We start from the raw sequence: 25,000 nt of genomic DNA, 5'->3' as shown, positions 1-25,000 counted from the left end.
GAGCTGAGAGTTGGTATCTCGGATACGGGTCATGTCATCCAGTGGAGGTGTGGACAACCAGAATGCCTCCTGATTAACCTATGATGACAATAACTGTGACACAGCCCGGACTACTGGAGCCAGCCTGACCAGCCCAAGCGAACTCATAACCCAGTTAGAAGTTTGCCTGGTGAATGTTGATGTAGAAAGGGGGATGGGAGGTGACTATAAAAGTTTAATGTTATCCAGTAAGAATGGCTTGAAGTGAGGCTTACCAATCTTTCCCTTTTACCTAGGTAGTTTCTTGATGAGAAGGAGACAGACCCAGGGGACTTTCCGGAGATGAGAGTGGTAGGCTGTGTCCCCCAAACCCCAGTGCTCAGAGCTAGAGACTTCAACTTGGGGTTGAGCCGAAGAGCTGGCCTTTGATACCTCACGCAGACTGGAGAGAGGGCAGGGCCAACATGACATCCTGCCTGGATGCACTGTGAGAAGCTGGAGCAGAAGGAAAGCAAAAGGAAGCCTGCTGAGGAGCTGGGGCGCAAGGGCCCTGAGACTGGGCAGGCCAATCAAAGAAGGCAAAAAAGTGTCCCATGCACAAGCAGTGCCCCAACTCCATAACTGCCCCCTTCTGATATGTGAGGCCACATAGGTGGTATGCTGTCTTGAGTCAGATTCACTACTCTTACCCTGGGGAGAGAAGAATGAAAGGAGGGAAAGAGAGAGAGTATATGTCCGTCCATGTTCCCTAAAATGGTCTGCAAGTCAGATGGGGGGAAGTTCCCTCATCTACGAGCCTGAGATGGGAATATGGGAAAAAGAATAACAGTGTCTACAAAAAGGGCAGGCACTGCTGTTGGCCAGGATACTGGATATCTTTGACGAAGATGCATTTTTTTCTTCTGAGATGTTCTTAGATGGACCCTGTCAGCCTGTTCTGGAACCCCATAAAGGCAGGAGTAGAATTTGTTCATGCCCTTAGCACAGTGCTTAGCAGACTCTCAGTTTATATATGGAATACATGCATTTACTTCTCTCTCCTTTTTCTTCTTTCATGGAATCAAACCCTACCTTAAATTGACTATTACTCCTTTAGCTGTGTTATTATCCTCAATCAGATTACTATGTTCAACATGATGACTTTGCACATCTCTGCTCCATACAATATGTATTGATTCTGTTGTTTAGCTCTTGGAGGACTACCTCATTTTCCCTCTTGACACCAAGTTCTTTAGAAGGGCATTTCCCTGTAGCTGTCAAGAGCTTACTCTCTCGTTCCCATTCCACAGTAATTTAAGAGCAGAGCCAATGTTAAGATCCAAGGTCACGGGAAAATAATGTTACCGGATAGACTGAACAAGCCCTGTTAGACGTTAGCGTTTCACAGAACCCATCAGAGAAACCCAAGTTTTCCCCAAACACTGCACTGGTTTCCACCTCCCACAGCAGTTGGTTATCTTGCCCAAGAGAGGGAAGTGTTTCCATTTCACACATGGGAAAGGACACCTCCTGACAATTTCCCTTTGGGGCCAGGAATTTAATCTTACTACTGGGTTAATGCTTTTACTTGGGTGGCTTTTTAATTTCAGTAAGTGAGCAGTACTTCCTCCCACCATCACTTTCATAATTGCTGTGAAAAGAGGTCCTCATGGGGGTTGCTGCAGAGAGAGCCTGGGGAAAACTGGTGAAGTTAAATGTGCTGCTTGAAAGAAGAGACACCTGCTTCTAGCCCCTCCAGCCTAAGCCATTAGATTTGGTCGCCAAGGAGCCTAGCAGGGCCAAGGTTAATTTCTCTTTGCTTTTTGTCTTCCACTTCCTGTTCTTCCACTTCTTTTTTTGTTTGTTTGTTTGTTTTTAAAATCTTATTTATTTATTTATTTATATATTTTTAATTATACTTTAAGTTCTAGGGTACATGTGGATAAGGTGCAGGTTTGTTACATATGTATACTTGTGCCATGTTGGCGTGCTGCACCCATCAACTCATCAGCACCCATCAACTCGTCATTTACATCAGGCATAACTCCCAATGCAATCCCTCCCCTTTCCCCCCTCCCCATGATAGGCCCTGGTGTATGATGTTCTCCTTCCCAAGTCCAAGTGATCTCATTGTTCAGTTCCCACCTATGAGCGAGAACATGCGGTGTTTGGTTTTCTGTTCTTGCGATAGTTTGCTGAGAATGATGGTTTCCAGCTGCATCCATGTCCCTACAAAGGACACAAACTCATCCTTTTTTATGGCTGCATAGTATTCCATGGTGTATATGTGCCACATTTTCTTAATCCAGTCTGTCACTGATGGACATTTGGGTTGATTCCAAGTCTTTGCACTTCTTATATTGCCTTCTCACACCTATCCCAGGCTCTCTCCTTCTCTTTCTCTTCTCTTTTCGTGTTCTCAAACAACAGGATAACTTTCAAAGCTTTTCCTTTCTTTTCTCACTCTATCCACATCCCCTTGGCTCTTCAAATGCCTAAGTTCACCCTTCAGCTAAAGAGACAGTGCAACTTTTATAGTCAAGAATGTAGGCCAAGAAGCCAGACTTCCTGGAGCTCAATCCCACTTGCCAGGGAGAGTTATGGAATCTCTCGGGGCCTTGGTTTCTATATCTGTAAAATGGGAATGATACTAATAGTTCTTATCCCATAAGGTTATTATGTGAGTCAAATCAGTTCATATATGTAAAGTGCTTAGCAAGGTTATGTAACAGACATAAGAACGTTTGCTGGGAAACCACAACCACAATAACACATCACAAGTGGGTAAGAATGAACAGAAAGTGAAAACAGCCATAGAACAGAGATCATAGTCCACCCTCTGCCTCTTTGATTGAGGAGAGGTGTTTGGCTGCATCTGTATTTCTTCCTCTAGCATATCCATATATCTAGAACTCTGGATGTGTTCTTTGTGTAAGGTCAATTTAGTTTCAGAAATATTTTCTCAGCTACCACTCTCTTTTTGCAGAGTAAAAAACTTGGTCTCTTTTGTGAAGAGCTATTTCTGGCTAACTTTAAACTAGCATTTAAATTAATGGCCATTATTTATGCCCATGATGTATAAGCTGAACAACTATCCCTACTTTTTTTTTTTTTTTTTTTTGAGATGGAGTCTTGCTGTGTCGCCCAGGCTGGAGTGCAATGGTGCGATCTCGGTTCACTGCAGCCTCCGCCTCCTGGGTTCAAGAGATTCTCCTGCCTCAGCCTCCTGAGTAGCTGAGATTATAGGTGCCTGATATATAGGCCTGGCTAATGTTTGTATTTTTAGTAGAGATGGGGTTTTGTGATGTTGGCTAGGCTGGTCTCAAACTCATGACCTCATGATCCGCCAGCCTCGGCCTCCTGAAGTGCTGGGATAACAGGCGTGAGCCACTGTTCCCGGCCTGCCCCTGCATTCTATAATCCAGTACCAAGGAAGGGGAGAAAAATGCCAGGATAGCGTGGGGAAGAAAAAAGCAATCATCACTCACCCACCAGAAAAATCTCCCTGCTCTCGTATTTACTCTTTAATGACAGAACTGGATTTATGGACACACTTAGCTAATGACATGTTTACATGTCTTGTCTCCTCTTGATCCTAAGGTAGTGTCTGTTCCCTACCTATGTCTTGGTGGTCAGAACAGTGCTACACTTATCTGTGGGTAGAAAATGCAATTTGCTGACAAACTATAACCAATAGAAATAGACCGTATATGAGACTAGTATTAAAGGTTTTAAAAATAGTCTGTTTTAAAAATACAGCCTGTCAAATTTATAAGTTTTAAATGACAAAAATTAAAGGAAAGAGTTAAAATGAGAGTGGTTTCTATTTTTTGAATCACATTTTCTGCTTTTATTGCCAAATGCCTATAAAAGGGATTAGATATATAGTGGGTGTGAAGCACTTATGTAAGGTATATATATAAGGTAGGTTTATGTGTGTGAGGTATGTGTGTGCATATTATGTGTGTGAATTAAGCTGTCAAGTCAGCACACACAAGGAGAAATCATGTACAGAAGTGCTTCAGAAAATTGCATATCACTTGAGGCTCCATGCTTAGAAGCTCAAACACTAAGATTTAGCTTCTTTTGTTTCTATTTACATTCTCTCTGTTGTCTCATTCTCTTTGGAGCACTGGAGGCTGGAGTCTAGTTTGAAAGGGAGGTTACATGCAACAAGTTAAAAAATTTTTTCTTTACTTTTTTGTGCACTAAGATTATGAAAATTAAATTCTTTAAAAATGCAACTTCACAGTGTGTGTGTATGTCTGTGGTGTATATAATATATACAGAGTATATTATGTATATATAAATATATATATATATTTTGTTGTTTTGTTTTGTTTTGTTTTGAGATGGAGTTTGGCTCTGTTGCCCAGGATGGGGTGCAGTGGTGTGATCTTGGCTCATTGCAACCTCTGTCTCCAGGGTTCAAGTGATTCTCCCACCTCAGCCTCTGGAGTAGCTGGGATTACAGGCATGAGCCACCACGCCCAGCTAATTTTTGTATTTTTAGTAGAGCTGGGGTTTCATCATATTGGCCAGGCTGGTCTCGAACTCCTGACCTCAAGTCATCTGCCTGCCTCAGCCCCCCAAAATGCTGGGATTACAGGTGTGAGCCACCATGCCCAGCCTGTCTGTCTGTGGTATATTATAATCTATACACTTTGATTTTTATTATTTCACATAACTTTTACAACAAATCTGTAAAACAAGTTTTCCATTTACAGATCAAGAAACTAAGAGTGTCGAAGTGATTTTCTCAGTGTAGGTGGTACTAGTAGGTTAGAACTGGGGAAGCAAGCTTATAATTTGATGTTTACCCACTAGCACTACCTCCTTCAAAGCCGATCACAATTATGACAGTGAAAGAAGCTTTGAAACTCCCTTTTATAGGACTGGAAGTGACCTTAAGACCCTTCTATTTACAGAGAAGGGAACTGAAGCCCAGAGATACCAAAAGAGTTGGCCCAGGTCACACCTTGGTGATTGTGGAAGGACTAAGAGAAAAAGCCTGGCTCTGACTCCCGCTGTTTCTCCACTCCACCTCCTGCTGCCCCAGCCAGGAGGCTAGATCTCACAATGCAGTCAGAAAAATCCTTCACTAAGAAATATCAAGACTAGAATGCTAAGAAGAAATATTAACAGTTCCAGCTGGGCGTGGTGTCTCGCGTCTGTAATCCCAGCACTTTGGGAGGCCAAGGCTGGTGGATCGCCTGAGATCAGGAGTTTGAGAGCAGCCTGATCAACATGGGGAAACCCTGTCTCTACTAGAAATACAAAATTAGCCAGGTATGGTGTCACATGCCTGTAATCCCAGCTACTCGGGAGGCTGAGACAGGAGAATTGCTTGAACCCGGGAGGCAGAGGTTGCGGTGAGCCAAGATCGTGCCATAGAATTCCAGCCTGGGCAAAACAGCAAGACTTCGTCAAAAAAAAAAAAAAAAAAAAAAAGAAAAGAAAGAAATATTAACAATTCCATAGGAAAATGGCAAAAAGCATGCATAGGTAATTTATGAAGAAACAGAATTTTTAAAATTTGATTTATTGTGTCAAGTAAAAAATACAAATTAAAAGAAAAACCATTTTGACTCAGTGACAGTGATTTTTTTTAAAACCCATTGCTTTGAGAGGCAGGCCTTGCTGTGTGAATGAAAGACACTCTTGTAGCTGGTAGAAGTAAAACTATTACACTCTTTCAAGAAAGCAATTGAGCATTGTGTATTTAGAATCTTAAAAATATTTAAGACTTTTGATCTAATAATCTGAATTCTAGGGAAGTTTTCCAAAGATAATCAGGCGTGTGACCAAAGAATATTACATGCAACATTATTTATAATGTTGAAAAATTGATCATCTCTTATGTCTCAAGTAGAATGGTTTAATAATGTAAACTGATATGATGTGATGCAGCTGTTAAAATCATAGCTTGGAATATTATTTGATAACCTGGGAAAAAGTTTGTGATATATTAAGTGAAAAGGAGATTCCAAAACTAAATAACCTGATTTTTAAATTATTAGTAGTAGTGCATTGAGAAAAGGGTTGGAAGGGAATCAATTCAAGGCTATCATTTCTGGATAGTCAGTATTGGAACACGCCCTGCTCTTGGTAAGGCATGCACTTTTATTTGTTGCTTGAATAAGCAAATGAATAAATTGTGGGGTTATGGATAATTTAAATGTTCTTCTCCATAGGTTTTTTAATTTCCCAAATTTTATACAATGATAATATCTTTTTATCATAAAAATTAACCATTATGAAAAACATGTAGTGTGTTGACACTCACTGAACAAGATGGAAATAAACCCTAGTATTTTTGTTCAATGTCCTTCATTTTTACCACTTTCCAAAAGTTTAGAATACTGAAGCCAACGTTGGCCCATTTCCTTTTCATGGAGGGGCTGGATGGAGCCTTTAAAGAGGCCAAATCTTTTGTCATCTCTGGGCTTTAGTTCCCTGCTCTGGAAATAGAAGGAACTTAAGGTCCCTTCTGGCCTTAAAAAAGGGGGTTATAGATTCATTCCTGCTCAGTGGTTCTGGTTGATAGAATTCTTCCTTCATCAACAGCCTCTGCTAAAGAGCACCCTCAAAATTAAAGTCATGGTAAAAAGTTCTTCCCAGTTTTGCAGACATTTTTGTTTTGCTGCATGACTTTTGGACAAGAACTAGACTTGTGTCATTTCCATGTGAACAGAGACACATGTTTTCCAGAGGGCACATTGTGGTTAGGGCTGTGTCCTGGCGACTGCATCTCTGCATAACCCAACTGGTCTGCATGGGAATAGGACTTTTCATCTCATTTTCACTGGTTTCGTAATTAACCAAGGCACTTCGTACATGGTAGAGGTCATGGTGGGAACGCTCAGTGTAAGGCTATGGATGGTGCTGCTCAACCCATTTCTTATTTCTGATAAACATTTTGAAGCATGCAGCCTACGGCTGGAAGGCAATTGAGTTCTATTCATAGAAAGGCAGCTCGATTTCTTTCCATGATATCCTTTCTTGAAAAAGTAAAAAATAAGCTGCTATGTGTCATCTCCAACTATGGCAAATTGGTGCAGAAATTGTAAAAGAGCAGATTTCTTTACTGAGACCCTTATCTGTCCCCCGACATACCCCTCCAAAGTGCGCCACATCCAATGGGCCTTCCTGTCATGCCTGGCCTGTGGACAACCAGCCCTGCCATCCCTCCCACCCCCTGCCAAGAATGGGGGTTGCCATGTGGCCTGACAGTCCTGCTGTCCCTTGGCTGACAAGCAAACCCATTTCTGGATGACAGGGAATGTGTCCTCTCCTGGCTGTGTTGTCTGTGGAGTTGAGCGGAGGGGAAAGGCCAAGCCATTACTAGGGTATTGGGAGCAGTGAAGAGGCCACATCCTTTCCAAGGGACACTTTTCCTGGAAAGCCCCTGGAGCTTAGCGACTCTCATCCTGTGAAGCCGGTTCTGGCCACTAGGGGGCAGGGCCATGAACTCAGCCTGGAGGGAACGTGAGCGGCGTCGGCACTCTGGAGGGACAGACAGAATAAGCCACTAGGTGCAGACAGGCGAGGGAGGCAGGGTGGCCGAAAGGAAGACGCCCCATGTGCATGGAAGTCAGTGCCCTTGGGTGCTGGCATCCTGCCTTCCCAGCCACCGCTAGATGAGGCTTCTGAGCCTGTTGGCCGTCAGGGCCGGACTGTGCCCCATAGGTGCCGTGGAATCCCCCAGGCGTCACCAGGCAGCATACAGGTAACAGGCCTGGGAGGTCCCCAACAGCCCAGTTGGACATGCTCAGACACTCTGGGGCTCCTCGTTCAGTGGCGCAAACTCCAGGACGCAGTGAGGGAAACAGAAACATGCCAGGCTAGCAGTATGGTTAAATCCATTTATTCCCAAATAAAAAGCAAAATAAACAGGAGTCGCATGGCCAGGAAGCCACGAACCCAACCCCGCCTCCTTCCTCTGTCCTATGAGATCAAATAAGTTCCCCAGCTGCGAATAATTATTAGAACCTTCCCCCGCTTCCATCCCCCACTCCCGGGTGCCAGCTCCAATCTCCACTAGGTACAATACAGGGGCAGCCCTACCCCCCGGAATATACAAAACGTTACACAGAAACAATATGTACATGGGGGAAGGGGGGCCACCCCCAGCAGTCCGTGCCCTCGCCTGGTGTACAGTTAGTCCCACTGTCCTGGCTCATCTGCCTCTCCGAGTAAGAAGACACGAGCTTCGCTGAGGGAAAAATTGCTTTGGTGAGAGTAAGGAGGCCATCAGGCCTCCTCTAAACAAACCAACTCCATCAGCCTCTGCCTCTTAAATCACAATCATCATCATCCAGAAATTTAAGGACTCAGCCCTGGCCAAGGTGGCAAAGGGTGTGTTTGTCTCTCCCCATTAGACAGGGGTCTTGTCTTGCTACTCAAATGGTAAAGGAGTGACTGGGAAGGGGTGATAGGGACATGGTGGGGATGGAGCCTCCGGCCCCACTTCTCCAAGCTTTGCTGACAGGGTTCTGCTTTTTTTTTTTATTAAGGTTTTTTATTTTTTTGTTTTTGTTTTTAGGTGGAGTCTCTGTCACCCAGACTGGAGTGCAGTGGTGCCATCTGGGCTCTCTGCAACCTCCACCTTCTGGGTTCAAGCGATTTTCCTGCCTCAGTCTCCTGAGTAGTTGGGACTACAGGCGCCCGCCACCACGCCTGGCTGATTTTTTGTATTTTTAGTAAAGACAGAGTTTCACCACATTGGCCAGGCTGGTCTCCAACTCCTGACCTCAGGTGATCCGCCCACCTCAGCCTCCCAAAGTGCTGGGATTACAGGCGTGAGCTACAGCCCCGGGCCTAGTTCCCTGCTTTTGGATGACAGTGATCTTCAACTCATCTGCACCTGTCTCCCCCATTAGACCCTTCTCCAGGCTTTGCTGACAGTGGCCTGCTTTTATTTATTTATTTAATTTTTATCACATAACTTTTTTCATAATTCTTTTTTTGGAATTTTTTCCACAACTTTTTTCCATAACTTTTTAATTTTTCTTTTGAGACGGAGTTTCACTCTTGTTGCCCAGGCTGGAGTGCAATGGCACAATCTCAGCTCACCGCAACCTCCACCTCCCGGGTTCAAGCGATTCTCCTGCCTCAGCCTCCTGAGTAGCTGGGATTACAGGCATTCGTCACCACACCTGGCTAATTTTGTATTTTTAGTAGAGATAGGGTTTCTCCATGTTGGTCAGACTGGTCTCAAACTCCCTACCTCAGGTGATCCACCAACCTTGGCCTCCCAAAGTGCTGAGATTACAAGGCGTGAGCCACTGACCATAACATTTTTTATCCCATAACTTTTTTATCCCATAATGTAACTTTATCCATAACTTTTTAAATCCCATAACTTTTTAAAATCTCCTAACTTTTTAAAATCCTGTAACTATTTTTTCAGTTTGTGTTCTTTTGATAAACACTTGCAGCCGGGCACGGTGGCTCATGCCTGTAATCCCAGCACTTTGGGAGGCTGAGGTGGGCAGATCACGAGGTCAGGAGTTCGAGACCAGCCTGGCCAACATAGTGAAAGCCCATCTCTACTAAAAATACAAAAATTAGCTGGGCATGGTGGCATGCATCTGTAGTCCCAGCTACTTGGGAGGTGGAGGTTGCAGTGAGCCAAGATCGCGCCACTGCACTCTGGCCTGGGCAAGAGTGAGATTCTGTCTCAAAATTAATTAATTAATTAAATACTTGCATGGTCATATTACAATTTTGTAAAAATAAAAACATTACTTAATGCCAAGTGTGCCCAGCATTTGCACAATCTCAATACCTTTAATACTATAGTTTTCAAGACACACAAAATAAAAATTTAAGGCAAAAACAGCACTTTGTAACAATAATTTATTACATTACAGTAGCATCATAGCAGTATTCAATAATGCCACTTTAGGCAAAAGTCTTTCAGTATTTCCGTTATAGATTCTGTTTATAATAATTCATAAATTGGTAAAAGTCATCATAAGAAAACTTGGCAAATAAAGTTTTGGACTGGAATTGGCATTTCTTTCTCTACTTTTCCTTCTCCAATTTCTTTCTTTTAAGCTACAGTATTCATATTTTAAAATCTTTTAATTTATTTCAAAACATTAAAATAGCAGTTACATTTTTTAATAGTTATACTATTGTAAAATGACTAAGTTTTACAGAAACTATATTCTGGATAGGGTTGATTTACATTTTCATATTTTCTAGAAATCTGCTTTGGTTTTAAAATTGGTTTTTTTAATTTCTGGAAAACCTATTAGTTTTAATCAAATACTTCAAAATGATTATCATATACTGCAATCTTTAAATATACAAGCATTTTGATTCTTTACCTCCTACAAAAATTCAAATTTATTCAGTTGAACTCACATTTTAAAATTCTATGTTTCTGCTGAACTCTAACCTTCTAATGTTGCCTGCTAAGCAAATTGAAAGCTGCCTTATACTGAATGAGAAAGAGAACAAATACTTGGCCGAATGAGGTATTGCAAAAGACTGCACACACTTTGAAGAAAGACTTAAGTTATTGTAATATGATTTCCATCCTTGTTAGCTTTTTCTTAAATATATGACAAAAATACCTACACAAACAGTGGTATTTCAGTTAATATGGTAAATTTATTTCCAGACTGACATTCAGCTTAAATATGCCAGTATGTGATTTAATCCAGAGGTACCTGATGAACACATTATTGTCAGATTGGTTACAGATGCTAAACGCGATCTGAAGGTCATTCCTAGTCATTTATATGTGTCAGGGTAAAAGTGAAGTGATTTGAACTACAAAAATACCTTTGAAATAATTTATCAATGTGTTAGATAAACCCAGTTTCAGAATTGTAAAGAAAAAATGTTAGACCAAATAATGTGGCTAATTAACAGTGGTACGATTTCTAGCCCGAGAGTTTAAAATGGACTTAAAGTAACTGCCTTTAAACTGAACTCAAAGAATGCAAAAGTGGCAAGTTCAGAAAAAAAAAGCAAGAACAGGACTTTAAGTCTTTCATTCCTCAGAAATAACCCCTTTTTAGGTCATCAAAAAAGAGTACAACTGCCCCAGCTCATGATGTAATATCTTCATGAGCCCAGAGCACATACAAATCCTAAGGGAACTACCATAGTACCGCACTCATTGTTGGTACCAGAACAAATGAAACATATTCTATCCTGTACACACCTGCCAGAGCAGGCCACTTTCCTCTTTTGGGAGATTTAAAAAGCTCCCCAGGCCAGGCGCGGTGGCTCATGCCTGTAATCCTAGCACTTTGGGAGGCCGAGGCAGGCGGATCACGAGGTCAGGAGATCGAGACCATCCTGGCTAACACGGTGAAACCCCATCTCTACCAAAAAAAGACAAAAAAATTAGCCGGGTGTGGTGGCAGGTGCCTGTAGTCCCAGCTACTCAGGAGGCTGAGGCAGGAGAATGGCGTGAACCCAGGAGGCGGAGCTTGCAGTGAGCTGAGATCGCGCCACTGCACTCCAGCCTGGGCAACAGAGCGAGACTCAGTCTCAAAAAAAAAAAAAAAAAAGCTCCCCAAAGTGTTACTCCTCCCATTCCCAATGCACAGAAAAAGGGGGAAAGGCTCTCTCCAGTGCTCCAGCTTTAAACAACTGTAAATGTCAGTACTCACAGTGGCACATTACAAACTAATAAACAGCGTACTTGAGGGCAAACCACATATTGAGCTAATGAAGAGCTCACTGTGATTAGGAGTCGATCAAGCATACTAGCAGAACATAGGCAAATTTAATCTGAATTCTGTAATGAACATACATGCTGCAATAACATTAAAAAAGCATGGCAGCCTGTTCCAAACCAGCAAGAACAGTTTTGTGCATATAGTGGGTCTTTGCGTGTTTGAACTCCCACCACCTAAGGGCAAACTCGATATGCATGCTAATGACCTACAGTTATCAAATTAAAAAAAGGTGCTAAAGGATGTCACAGTGAACATGAGGGAAAGACCCACTCTCCTTTAACTTTTTACAAATAAATTTAAACTATAAATTAGGAAAACACAAATAAACGTGAGTGGCTCTAACATTCAAATGAAGTAAATGAATTGTGTAGGAGATTAACCCCTTAGGTTTTTTTATTTTTTTTTTCTTGACCAGCTCTGAGATGATAGTGATGGTTTATCTCCCTGTTCTTGGCAGCCCGAAAAGAATGGCATGCAGGGGTTGCTGCGAAAGCCTCGGTGCTCCTGGAGAGTCCTGCGTTAGAGGAAGCAGCTGCACGATCTGCTGTGCAGTGGGGTTGTCGTGGGGAGAACCCTCTCTGGCCTCTCCTGGTGCAGGCTCCACGCTGTCAGTGAGGCTCAGCCACGAAGATCTTCAGACAGAGGGAGGAGGGGATCTGAGCTCAGTGTGAGCCTCCCCTGCTCCTGCCCGCCCACCCCGCCTGAGCGCTCTACTCACCACCCTGCTTGTCAGCACACCCAAGCTCCTGGGGGATTGGGGCTCCTAGAGCGGGCTGATCACCAGGACTCTGGGCAGTGGTCAGGAATTTGTCGTGCCCCTCGTTGTGAGAAATTACAAGCCCACAAGCCATAACACCTGTTCCTACAGCTCAGCAGGTTCACCTGGAGGGCCAGCAGCTGCCATGCGGTGCGGTGCCCAAGTTCACCCCCACCCTACTCCACCCCACAGAAGTGGCACATCCTGCCCATCTCTGGTCCTGGGCCAACTGATGATGTCCTCCTCTCCCAGTGCTGCATTTTGGCACTGCCCTCTGGCTGATGTAGTTTCCTCTTGGGGAGGACACAGCTCAGAGGCTGGGGCCCCCTCACAACCAGCCCAGCAGCTCCCCTGCTGTGCCCTGGCCTCTGCTCACTTATGGTGTGTCTGTCCCGGGGAGGTGGATGAATGGAAGCTCTGGTTTCTCCTGACCTTCGGAATCACGTTGTCCTCCCATAAGTTGCTCTAGAGCCAAAATAATGGGGTCATATCTCAAGAACCAGCTGCCTTGCCCACTCACACCATTCTTGTATGCCAGGTTCCTACTCAGCTGCACCTTCTCCGCCTGGCCCCCTGCAGGGGCTCGGTGGTTCTCCCCACACACAGACTCACCCCAGTCACTGGGGTCCTCTGGGATACAAACCACTCGTGAGCCAAGCTGGTATCACACCCTTTGCTCTTCCTGGGCTGAAAAATGCCACATGAAGGCAAGAGCTGAGTATTCTTGTAGGGGCATACACAAAACAAATGGGGCAGGGAGGTGGAGCACAGCCCCTTCCCTTGGGGTCTCAGAGAGTGCACCTGTTGGTCACAGGTGAAGTGGTGTCTGACCACTGGCTCCTGGAAGGGGTGAGGGTCCAGAGAAATCAGAAGGCGGGGAAACCAAGAACATAAGGGGGTCTGGGAGGGACCACAGAGGAAGGTGGCAAAGTGGGGCAGGGACAGTCAGACTCACCATGGCCTCCTGGCTCTCCAGGTCCTTTGGGATGCTTGGCATCAGCTGAGGCGCCTCCTCCTCCTCACCGTCCAGATGTCCTCCTTCATCTGCTGTGGGGAGGTGGCCAGAGGGGTCCTCAGACAACCCAACTAGGGAGGTATTGCGGACCCACTTCTCCCCACCCTCACTGTGTAACCCCGAGCCAGCCCCTCCCCAGAGGGGAAGGAGCTGCTGTTGTTTATTTTTCCTTTTAAGAACCAAGATCTTGCTATATTGCCCAGGCACAGTCCCACTACCGGTCGGTGTGGGAGTTCTGAAGTGCTCCCTTTCTGATCTGGGCCAGTTCATTCATCCTTAGGCAACCGGGTGGCCCCCGGCTCCCAGTAGGTCACCATATTCATGCCGAGTTTATTGCAGACACCTGGTTGGCATAATGACCAGCTCTTCTAAAGGTCTCTTCCAACCCTTCAATCCTGTGCTGCTGACAGTCCCCCCTTCTTCCTGGGGCTCTCTCCTCTTCCCCTGAGTGGTCTCCTGTACCTTCTCCAGGGAGAGCCATGAGGCTCAACTGGGCCTCTAGGTGTTGATTCTGCTGCCTGGCTGCTTCTAGGTGCTCCTGAGGGAATGGAAAACGAGTGAGAAGGCACCGAAGTTGCCAGGTCGTCTCCCTCGGGGCCCTGTCCTCAGCAACTCCAGCTCCTGGGTCTCCTGCAGGTTTGGCGGGCCATCTCAGCCACTGCTTTGCCCCGAATTTCCTGCTGCTGCAGTTGGTCCATGAGCTGGGTCTGCAGCAGTAACTCCCTGTGCAGCGCCTCCTTCTCGGAGGTCAGCTGCTGATAGGTGGCCACGTACTGCTGCGGGTGACCCAGGTATTAGTCTCGCTGCTGCTGCAGACTCTGAGACTCTTGGCTCTTCAGCTCCAGCTGCAGGAAGACCCTGGGCATGAGGGCACGTGGTGGCTGGCTTCCAGATTCTGGGACCATTAATAGGGTAGTGAGAGCACTGTGGGGCTCTGTCACCTGCCTGGGCCCCTGGCCCCTTGCTCCAGGCCTAAGAAACTTCCTCCCTTGCCTAGAACCCCATGCCTCCTTCCCCAGCCTCAAATCACATGTCCTCCTTCCCACCGTTTAAACTGCAGGCCACAGACTGGTGGAAAAGCACAGGGAGCCAACCACCATCTGCTAAGTGTGCACCACAAGCCTATTAACTTTCCGTATGTTCTCTCGTTTAATCCTCAGCACCTCTGCAAGCAAAATGCTAACTTCCTTTTGAAGTTAAAGAAACAGAGACTCAGAGATGAAAAATAGCTGAACGGTGACCAGTGGAACTGAGGCCAGAATCCAGGTTGAATCTAAGGAGGCTTTTTTGTTTCGTTTTGGGACAGAGTGTCATTCAGTGGCCAAGGCTGGAGTGCAGTGGTGCAATTTCAGCTCACTGCAACCTCCACCTCCCGTGCTCAAGTGATTCTCATGCCTCAAGCCTCCTGAGTAGCTGGGATTACAAGCATGCGCCACCATGCGTAGCTAACTTTTTTGGTTGTAATTTTAGTAGAGATGAGGTTTCGCCTTGTTGGCCAGGCTGTTCTCAAACTCCTGACCTCAAGCGTTTCTCCTGCCTCAGCCTCCCAAAGTGCTGGGATTACAGGCGTGAGCTACTGCCCCTGGCATAAGGAACCTCTTATACCAGTCTCTTCCCCTGTGATTGGGGGAATCCATGCCTCTAGCTGGGATTATAATGTCCAGACCTGGGAGGAGCCCAGGGCTACCCACCTCTAAAAGTCAGAGGGCAGGAAGCAAGAAACAGTTACAGGACTGCTCTGGAGGGGGCTGGGGTCACCTTCCCTCCAGCTAGAGCCGCCTTTGGCCTGGCACCTCCCCTCCCCAGAGGCTGGTGCCCGCCTCCCAGCCCTTCTTGGATGGGGCAGAGGTTACCATCTCCTTCACCTCACTCAGCTTCTCCTGCAGCTCCTTTACTGGCTGCTCCAACTGCAGAGCGCTCTTGTTCTCGTTGTTCTGGACAGAGAGAAGCAATCAGTGGCCATCCACTGCAGCTGGAGAACCCTGAACTTGGTGTCTGTCTCCCATGTCACGGGGAAGGGTGGAGGCAGGTTAGAAAAATCATCCCCTCCCCCACAGCCATCAGAGCAGGGCCTGATGAGCTCTGGCTCACAGGTGCCTTTAGAAGTACCATCTCATGGGAGGGCTACACTGCCCCATTTTACAGGTGGGGAAACAAAGGCCTGGAGGGCTAGGGATGAGGGCAGCCTCCCCAGGTGGGGCAACCCACCAGATCCTCGAAGCCGCACTGTGGCTCGGCCAGCTGCTTGTCGAGCTTGTGGTTCTGGGAAAGCGTGAGCCTCTCCTCCTGCTTTCGTAGCCTCTCCTCCTGCTTTCGCAGCCTCTCTTCCTGCTTTTGAAGCCTCTCCTCCTGCTTTCGCAGTCTCTCTTCCTGCTTTCGCAGCCTCTCACCCTGATCCCTAAGCCTCTCCTTTTGCTCACGTAGACTCTCCTGCTCCCACAGCCTCCTCTCCTCCTGCTCCCGGAGCCTCTCCTCCTGCTCCTGAAGCCTCTCCTTTTGCTCCTTGCTCAGGAGACTCAAGGCCTGGTTGTTTTCCACCTGGAATTGCAGTTTTTCCACCAAACTCTCCACCTCCTTCCTCAGGTGTTTGGCCTCATCTTGTAGCTGCTCCACCTCAGAGGGCCCTGCTGGGGGCGCCGAGGATGAGGGCTCAGCTGAGAAAGGAAGCAGACAATAAGGGCCTCTGGATTCCTCTTCCCACCCCCTCCCCCCTGAAAAAAAAAAAAAAAAGAAAGAAACAACCCTCCTCTTGATTCACAGCTCCTCTCAGGCTTCCCAAGCTTGGCCTCACTGCTAATGATTCCTCGCACCCGATGGTGCCAATTTCCAAGCCACTTTCAGATAGAGAGCACTGTGGGTGGCTGACAATAGGCACTCCTCCCTCTTTGCTGATGGGGACCCTGAGCTCATGGAGATGACAAGACTTGCTGACTCCTGGCACAGACCACTTTCCCACTGCCTCAAAGCCCTTCCATTCACCCACCTCCCTGGGGCATCCTAAGCCACCCCACAGCCCTCTGATGCCAGTCCTGCTCCCAGGTCACACCAGCCCCACCTTACCTATCTGGTGTTTGAGTTCGGACAAGGTCCTCTCCAGCTCCTGTATCCGATATGTGTCACGCATCTTCTCCTCCTTTAATGTGCGAGCCTGCCCAAAGCACAGGGGGAAAGGGCCCTGGAGAGGGGGCTGATGGCTGGACAGGCTACCATCTTCCTCTCTGCCCCCACCTCCACAAAGCCCAGACCGCATTACCTCTGGCTGTACTAGTCCCATGTTACAGATGTCCAGAAAGACCCAGTGAGAGCCCACATGTAAGGTGGGGGGCTGAAGGGTCAGGTCTCACCTCCACCGACATTTTCCGCATCCTCTCCTGCCACCGGGCCCTCTCTCCTTTTGTATGTTGAGCATATTCCTCTCTCTCCAGCTGGACTTGTTTCAATGACTCTGTCATCTGCAAGAATGGGCACAGAAGTGAGGAAGGGCTGTCACTGGTCCTCACCTGCTCCTGGTCACCTGGGGTCATCTTCCTTCCACATCCCTCCCTCTGCAAAGCCTCACCTGTGTCACGTGTGCGTTCAGCAGTGCCCGCTCCTTTATGGTCTGCCGTAACTGCCGCTGGAGGACTGCTTCACTGCGGCTCGAGGACTGGATGAAGAGTGAGAAGTTTTGATCTGGGGAGCCCGGGCAGTGCCCCTCAAAAGGGTTATCGCTAGGCTCAATATACAACTCAGTCAGTAAAGATCAAGGCATTTCCAACCCCGTGGTCTGGTTTTTAGAAGAACTCAGTAAAGTTGGAAGGGACAGGGAAAGAGATCGAATTTACTGCTGGCTAACGGAGGCCCAGAGAGATCAGATCATATTACAATTGTTATTACTGTTATTACTACCACTGTTTGAACCTTAATGGAGTGCTTCACCAGGTACCATGCTAACAATCCCATTTAATCCTCACAACCACCATATGACACATTTACTAGGGTAACCTCTATAGCGTAGATGAAAAACATGGAGTATTCGAGGTTAAGTGCTTGCCTAAGATCACTTAGACAGAGCTGGGATTTGAACACCCAGGTCTATCCGATTCTCTAAGCCCATTTTTTCTTGCTAGGTGTGGGGGCACAGATAGAGGGGGGAAAATTAATCTTTTGTTCACTTTTTGAAAGGCTGATACATTCGCATCGTCCAAAACTCAGAAGGTACAGAAGGGAAGTGTCTCCCAGCCACCCTGTTACTCTCTCCTGAGTTTTTATGAACACTTGCAGACATGTTTTATGTATAATAGTACGTACACACACACACACATACACACACACACATACACACACACATACACACATACACACACACACACACACACACATCTTTCCTCTCTCTACAGAAATGGTGACATAGTAAAGGTACTCTTCTGTACCTTCACAGTACAAGTACCCGATACCCCACTTGGGACTTAGCCAAGGCCACAGCCAGGTAAGGGCAGGGCAGGCACTTGGCCTCTGAGCTCTGTGTCCACTGTTTGCTCCCCACAGTGCCCCCAACTCACCCACAGCAGCTGACTCAGCCCCAGGCTGCCTCTAACAACCACACACAAAAGCAGCGAGAAATGAGCACGCTGCCTTCTGGGCAGGACACTGCATCCTGCAGAAGGGACCTTTAGGCTCACTCCTCCATCTGGGAAGCCAGGCTGCCAGGGGACGGGGCAGCTGGTTGGACTCACCCTGTCCTCTTCCCGCTGCTGTGTACACACAGCAGAGAGAGCCCGCTCCAATTCTTGAATACGCTGTAAGGAGGATTGCAAGCGGCCGGCCAGATCCTTGGACTCTTCTGTAATGAGAGAGGTTGAGATGGGGCCCAAAGGACTCCCCCTAAAGACCTGTCAAAGTGCCAGGTTGAAGGATGATGGGGTGCCCACGTTCTCACCTTCGAAGTGTCTGGCGGCACGTTTAGTATGGTAAAGGGTGGTCTTCAAGTCTGCCTTTTCCAATGTGAGGATGTTGATTGTCTGGAATTGAACGTTTGGGAGAAAAGCCAAGCAAGTGCTGAAAGAGACGGAAAGAAACATTCTCCCGAGGACAGGAGAAACCTCCCCACCCTCCACTCACCTCTAACTGCTCCGTCTGTGCTTTGTGTATGTCATTGTTTGCTTTCTTTTCCTGTAGGAAGAGGAAGACAGAGCTCTTACCCGGGGGAGGCAGAGATGGCACAGCAAGAGACATGCCCCCAACATGCCACCAATGCCCCAGGACAGGCCCACCCATGGGACCAGGTTTTCAGGGACCCTGTGGGTATGGGGTGGAATCTGAGGGGTGAGCCTTCTTCCCCAGGCTGGGAGTGGGTGAGACGAGACTGGCGCCTCTACATCTGAGTGCCCCCCAAACCCAGCAGTCATGTTGTGTGCAAACAAAGAAATCGCGTTACTTCTTCCAGCTGATGTTCCACTTGTTTCTTCTGTTGTTTCTGTGGGGAGAGTCAAATTCAGGTGACTGAGGGGGGGCCCCCTCAACTCTATTCCCCAGACCAGGAAGCGGTAGGCAGGGGCCAGGAATGGATTTTAAAGGCAAAGTTCTCAGACCCAGTGGCAACATGAACTGGTCAACTCTCCTCAAGCTCCCAAAGACAGAGGATTTGGGTCTTTGTTGGTTTTTGCCCACAGCCACAGAACTCAAAGTCTGAATCTGGATTCTCTCAAAAGGACAGTAACATAAACCTCTAGAGCCGGAGCGTCTGAGAAAGGCCCACCGCTCTGCCAGTTTTGTGATTTAGAAAGATGCCTATTCAACTAACGCTTACTGAGCACATACGACCAGGTACGGGTCTTCACAGCAATGGTGATGGCTGGTGACAGAAAAAAAAAGGACAGACGCGGGAGCCGTTATCTCCTGGAGGTTTCCATTCTAGGGGTTGGAGTCTCGGGCTTATCAGCTCTGGCTGGAAAGTGCAGTGGCGCCATCTCTTGCTCCTCAATTTCCTGGCGTCCGCCTCCTTGTTTACGCATTCTCTCGCCTCTGCTCAGCCTCCCAGTAGCTGGGATCATAGATGCCCGCCCACCTCGGCCCGGTTAGTTTTTGTAATTTTTATAGATGGGTTTCAATCGTTAGCTGAGGAGTCTCGGATCTCTCCTTTCGACCTCAGGATCCTCTAATCTCTCGGCTCCTCCGGCCTCCCAAGGGAGATTATGGTGGGTGCCTGGAGCCACTGCACCTGGTCCATTCTAGGGGCCTTTAACTCTCGGACTCTCAGAGCTAACAGAGACCTTGATACTCTACCTCCTCTGGAAACACAAGCCCAAGGAGGAGAGCTGGCTAGTCCAGACTCAAAGAACAAATTAGGGACTGAGTCAGGTCAGAAATACGGAGCCCCTAACAACCCTCACTTCTCTGAGAGGCGAGAACCCCAGGGTGTGTGTGGCAAGGACTGGTTGTGAGGTGCTGGTGGCCAGGGCTGAGAGTCAAAGTAAAACAGGATGAAAGTGACAGAAGAGCCATGCTGCATGCCTTGCTCTGGGGTCCCCCCAGGTGAAGCCCAGGCACTCCAGCTCCCCATTAACCCTTGGCACCAGGGGCCCTAGCCCCTTTCTTCAGGGCCCCAAGGAAACTGGAGTCCAGGATTGGCAGCATGGAATCAGGAGACCCCACTGGACTCTTACCAATGATTCTATGTTTTCATTGAGCTACTGGATTAGCCAAGGAGCCTGGAGTCCAGGGCCACTCCACCTTGGCACCGGGCCTGAGGCTAACGCAGAGAGGAGGAGCTAGTGATGGCCATGAGACAGGAGAGAACAACTACAAGGGCTGGGGTGTGTGTGTGGCCGGTCTCAGCTGTGTGGGTGAGGGGCACCCAGCTCCCCACTGGGTGGAAGAGTAAGCTGAGGGGCTGGCATGAAAGGTTTCACGGGCACTGCCTTGGTGGGCCTCTTACCTCTAGATCCTTCAGGGTAGCAGATGATGCAGGGGTAATAAAAATGAGAAATGAAAAAAAAATGCTTTCATGGGAAACAGCAGGGTATAGCATAAAAACAGTAAGGGACTGGCACAGTGGCTCAATGATGTAATCCCAGAAATTTGGGAGGCTGAGGCTGCATGGATCACGGGAGGTCAGGAGTTTGAGACTAGCCCTGGCCAACACGGGTGAAACCCTGTTCCCCACTAAACATAGTTAAAAGATTAGCCGGGCACCTCCTGGCAGGTGCCTGTAATCCCAGCTACTCACAGGGAGGCTAAGGCAAGAGAATCGCTTGAACCCAGGGAGGGGCAGAGGGTTGTAGTGAGCCAGATCACACCACTGCACTCAGTCTGGTGACAGAGAGACTCTGTCTCAAAAAAAAAAAAAAAAAAAAAAGCCCTAAATCCCACATGCCTGCTCTGGTACATTCCCAAATTACTTTAAACTTAAGATATGTCTCACCATTTCAAGATTTATAAAAGATGGGAAGGAAACCCAATCAATCAAGCAGGCTAAGAAGCAGACATAAACAGGCTGAAGGTTAATGGCAGCAACATAAAAATAAGCCAGAGGCAAAGTATCCCCCTTAAACCAACAGAGAAGCCTCAGGGCATGTGTACAGCTGCAGACAAAAGCCAGAGGGGTCCTGGCACTGCCTTGCCTTCACTTTTCAATGGGGTAGCACTGCACCCCATTGAGTGGGAAAGTTATAAGCTGGACACCAGCACCTTCTCAGAATGTCCTGAATCTACAGGAGGTGACAAGGGAAAACAAGGCAGGGGAGAAAGCATTGGTATGGTTTAGAGAGAAGCAAGAAAAGTCAGGGTAGGAGGAAGACGTGGGTTCAGGAAAAACGAAATGCTGAGGAAGAGCAGAGGAGATTAAACCATGGCTCTATGCCATTTTTCCTCCAAATGGCCACTCCAAGTGCCTTGCCAGGTGTGCTAGGGAACAAATAGATGGAAATGTTCCCTGAGCCATGCAGCGTCACAGGGTAGAGTCACCTGACCAATGCAGCTCTTAATATGCTCACTGACCCTCCCTCCTCAGGCCCAGGATGTGGGCTTATGAATCTGGTAATGCCCAGACCTCCACTCATTAATAAAACCAGACTTCTGAGTAAAGGTTCACTTGAACTAAGGGGGCTCCAGATAAAAAACAAGTTTCCAAAGACACTGATTCTATCCAGTATCATTCACAGAGGAGGAAACCGAGGCCCAGGAGAAGAAGTGATTTTTCTGTGGTCACCCAGCAAAGCTGGTGGCAGCAAGCTAGGATCTTCTCTTACTCCTCTAGTGCCTGGGGCCTTCCTCACCACACGCTGGAGCCCCTTCGTGACTCCTAAAAGGGACAGCCTGATGGCAAGTGACTGTACTCATTGGCCCAGGTTCCCTTTGAGACTAGATGAGGAAAATCAAACAGCAATGACCATTTCGGTGTCCTGGGTAGTTGCCAGCAGGACATGTACTAGGATTAACATAAAAACAACGACAATATGAAATCTCTAAACTGCCAAATGGAAGTCAAACCACACTACCCCCTATTTTACAGATGTGAAAAGAGAGGCCCGGCTGAAGTCGCTTAACTGACACAAATCAGATCCCTAGCAGATGGAGAGGCGTGGATTCAAACCCAGAATTCCCACAAGTACCCAGCAATCTCAACAATTACCTCACTGCCCCTTAGCCCCTGTCCCCAGGAGACTGGCCAGCCCAAAGACTCACATCCCCAGGAGGGCGGCAACCACCAGAAGTGAGTTGTCTCAGGCTACCGCCAGTAGTTTTTCGCCTTCAAGCCCTGCCGAACACCAGGGCACCTCCAGTCACCTACCAGGCGGCTGTGTGACTGAGCCAGAGGAGGCGTAACCAGGGCCCCACTAGAATGCAGAATGGGGGCGTGGCCTTAATTCTCCAAGCCCATTGGTCAATGAGAAAGATGAAAGGGAAAAGAGGCGTGGCCAGGGAGCAGTGTGGCCAGAGGAACCTGTGATATCACAAGGAAAGCTGCCCATGCTACTGCTGTCCCCGCCCACTTGGGGAGAGGGGCGGGGCCTGCCTACTCCGGGAGGGGGGGCTGGCTTTTGCTTTAAAACGTTCCAAATAAACTTTAAAAAGTATATGTGTTTATACTCTAAATATATGTGTGTCAGTGTGTGTGTGTGTCCACATGTTCCTCCAGAGCTCTCTTCATTATCCAGCTTCTATGCATGGTCTATGATTTTGGCCTACATTTTTCACCTTCACATGGAGTACAAGAATTACCAGTATTACCTCAATTGAGACACAAATCCTATAAAAATGGAAAATCCATAGCATGTTTGATGATTAATGAAGCAGACTATATTATCCAACATTCCAATAAGGTAAAATAATCACAAGGATTTCTCTTGGAAAAACATTTCTCTTATTCTCCTACATTATTAAGACTTTTTAAAAAAACAAGAAACATGTCTAATATCTTTAAAAACAAAGCTTTTGGGCCGGGTGCGGTGGCTCACACCTGTAATCCCAACATTTTGGGAGGCCTAGGCGCGTGGATCACCTTAGGTCAGGAGTTCAAGACCAGCCTGGCCAACATGATGAAACCCCGTCTCTGCTAAAAATACAAAAACTATCCAGGTGTGGTGGTGGGTACCTGTAATCCCAGTTATTCAGGAGGCTGAGGCAGGAGAATAACTTGAACCCAGGAGGCAGAAGTTGCAGTGAGCCAAGATCACATCACTGCACTCCAGCTTGGGCGACAGAGCGAGATTCCATCTCAAAAAATAAAATAAAATAAAATAAAGAAAAACACAAAACTTTCCATTTAATACGCACTCAAACCTCTTTACTGGTTTAAAGCAATTACAAGGCCTATTTTTCTAGAATCATCTGGCCTCTCTAAGCCTTGCAAATGAAACTGAATTTCTCACTTGATACTTGGCTATCACTTGCAATCATGAAAATCAAGAATTCTGTTATGTCACTGAGTATTGCTTGTTACCTGAATTAGACACTAGACTGGGATCAAGAGTTGAATCTTTCATGATTTACTCCATAACCTGTGAGATTCTTATCCCACACCAAACTAAGCTTTTTTCTAGAGTTCCACAATTTACGGTTAGTAGACAAGAGGGTTCTCAGCAATGTAGTCTCTGGACTAGCAGCACCAGCAGAACCTGAGAACTTTTTATAAATGCAAATTCTCAGGCCCCACCCTGGACCTGGTGAATCAGAAACTCTGGAGTAAGGTTCAGAAATCTGTGCTGCAGTAACCCCTCCAGGTGTTCAAGAACCTCTGGCATACAACAGGTAGAAAAATGTGTTTCCTTCTGTAGGCCCAAAGCCAAGGACACCATATGTTCTTGATATAAAACAATGACATGCAATTAAAAGTCATAAATCTCCTTCCTCCTCCCACCCTTCATCCAATGTGTTCTATTTTTATGAGTTAAATAAGAAAACAAGTGGCAATCAGAGAGTCAGTCTAAAAAGTATATTTACAAGTGTCAGTTCTCATCCAGCCTGATCTCATACAACACCATTTACACCCTCTTACCTCTCAAGTTTTAAAAACATATCTTCACAATGTAAGTCACAGGCACACTAGCAGTTCTATAATAAAACACCAAGTAGATGGGAATGTCCAAACTTACTAAAGAAAAGTGGAATCATTGGCTATATTTTCAAATTGCATTCAACAGGAAATGTAAGTTTTGAATTCTTTTCACTTTCATACTTCCAAGTCAATAGAATTAAACCAGAAGACTCCATTCTTTCAAAGCCTCTAGCCAGGCAAAGTTTTACTGTATTATTTCTTGCTTTCAATGGATATAAAGCAGAGTTCTGGTAGGCACATTCTGTATGCCTGCAAAGATGCAGAACTAAACAGTTCTATCTGTTCAATATCAAAACAAAAGTCCTGTAAACCCCGGATGGTGAATGTAATACTTCAGCGCTAGCACCAAAGCCTCAAATATGAAAAGATACCAACAAACAAAATGAGCTCTTGGCCGGGAGCAGAAGTTCACGCCTATAATCCCAGCACTTTGGCAAGTCAAGGTGGGACGATTACTTGAAGTCAGGTGTTCAAGACCAGCCTGGGCAGCATAGCGAATTCACATCTCTCTAAAAATTTTAAAAAATTAGCTGGGCATGGTGGCACACACCTGTAGTCCTAGCTACTTGGGAGGCTGAGGTAGGAAAATTGCTTCAGCTCAGGAGTATGAGGCTGCAGTAGCTATGATCATGCCACTGCACTCCAGCCTGGGTGACAGGGCAAGACCTAGATAATTACAGTCTGTCCTGCTCCTATGAACATTAAAATCACTAAGTTAAAATGCTTTCAATCAGCAGGATAAAAATTAAGTGAAATGTGACTTTGGAGGTTGGCCAGAAAATAGGCAATGGAGAAACAGGCACTTCCCACGAGAATTAAAATCACCAATAAACATATAAAAAGGATTCAAGGCAGGTCCGGTGGCTCACACCTGTAATCCCAGCACTTTAGGAGGCCGAGGCAGGTGGATCACCTGAGGTCAGGAGTTTGAGACCGGCCTGACCAACATGGTGAAACTCCGTCTCTACTAAAAAATACAAAAATTAGCCAGGCATGGAGGTGGACACCTGTAATTTCACCTACTCAGG

The 25,000-nt window shown here is 46.8% G+C and overlaps 1 protein-coding gene and 1 long non-coding RNA gene across 2 annotated transcripts; both read right to left on the bottom strand.

Annotated features, from left to right (window-relative positions):
- Positions 1-11,691: 11,691 nt before the first annotated feature.
- On the bottom strand, positions 11,692-12,485 carry LOC110742379. Its single transcript, XR_004181413.1, has 2 exons — positions 12,382-12,485; positions 11,692-12,319 (listed from the first exon to the last, which is right to left on the bottom strand). It is a non-coding gene; the product is annotated as an uncharacterized LOC110742379 (long non-coding RNA).
- Positions 12,486-13,110: 625 nt separating this feature from the next.
- LOC100999108 (golgin subfamily A member 6C-like) lies at positions 13,111-20,103 on the bottom strand (the record flags this gene model as incomplete). The annotated part of the gene is made up of 12 exons (XM_031661708.1): positions 13,111-13,467; positions 13,898-13,973; positions 15,289-15,369; positions 15,644-16,089; positions 16,496-16,583; positions 16,780-16,887; positions 16,995-17,081; positions 18,151-18,257; positions 18,354-18,435; positions 18,536-18,586; positions 18,852-18,890; positions 20,080-20,103. Coding segments are annotated over 12 exons (1,428 nt in total), but the record flags the coding sequence as incomplete, so codon positions are not given.
- Between the last annotated feature and the right edge of the window lie 4,897 nt (positions 20,104-25,000).

Source organism: Papio anubis, unplaced genomic scaffold, assembly GCF_008728515.1.
Source record: "Papio anubis isolate 15944 unplaced genomic scaffold, Panubis1.0 scaffold23, whole genome shotgun sequence".
Taxonomy (NCBI): Eukaryota; Metazoa; Chordata; class Mammalia; order Primates; family Cercopithecidae; genus Papio; species Papio anubis.
Note: the sequence above shows the minus strand (reverse complement) of the source record. Positions and strands in the feature narration are given on the sequence as shown.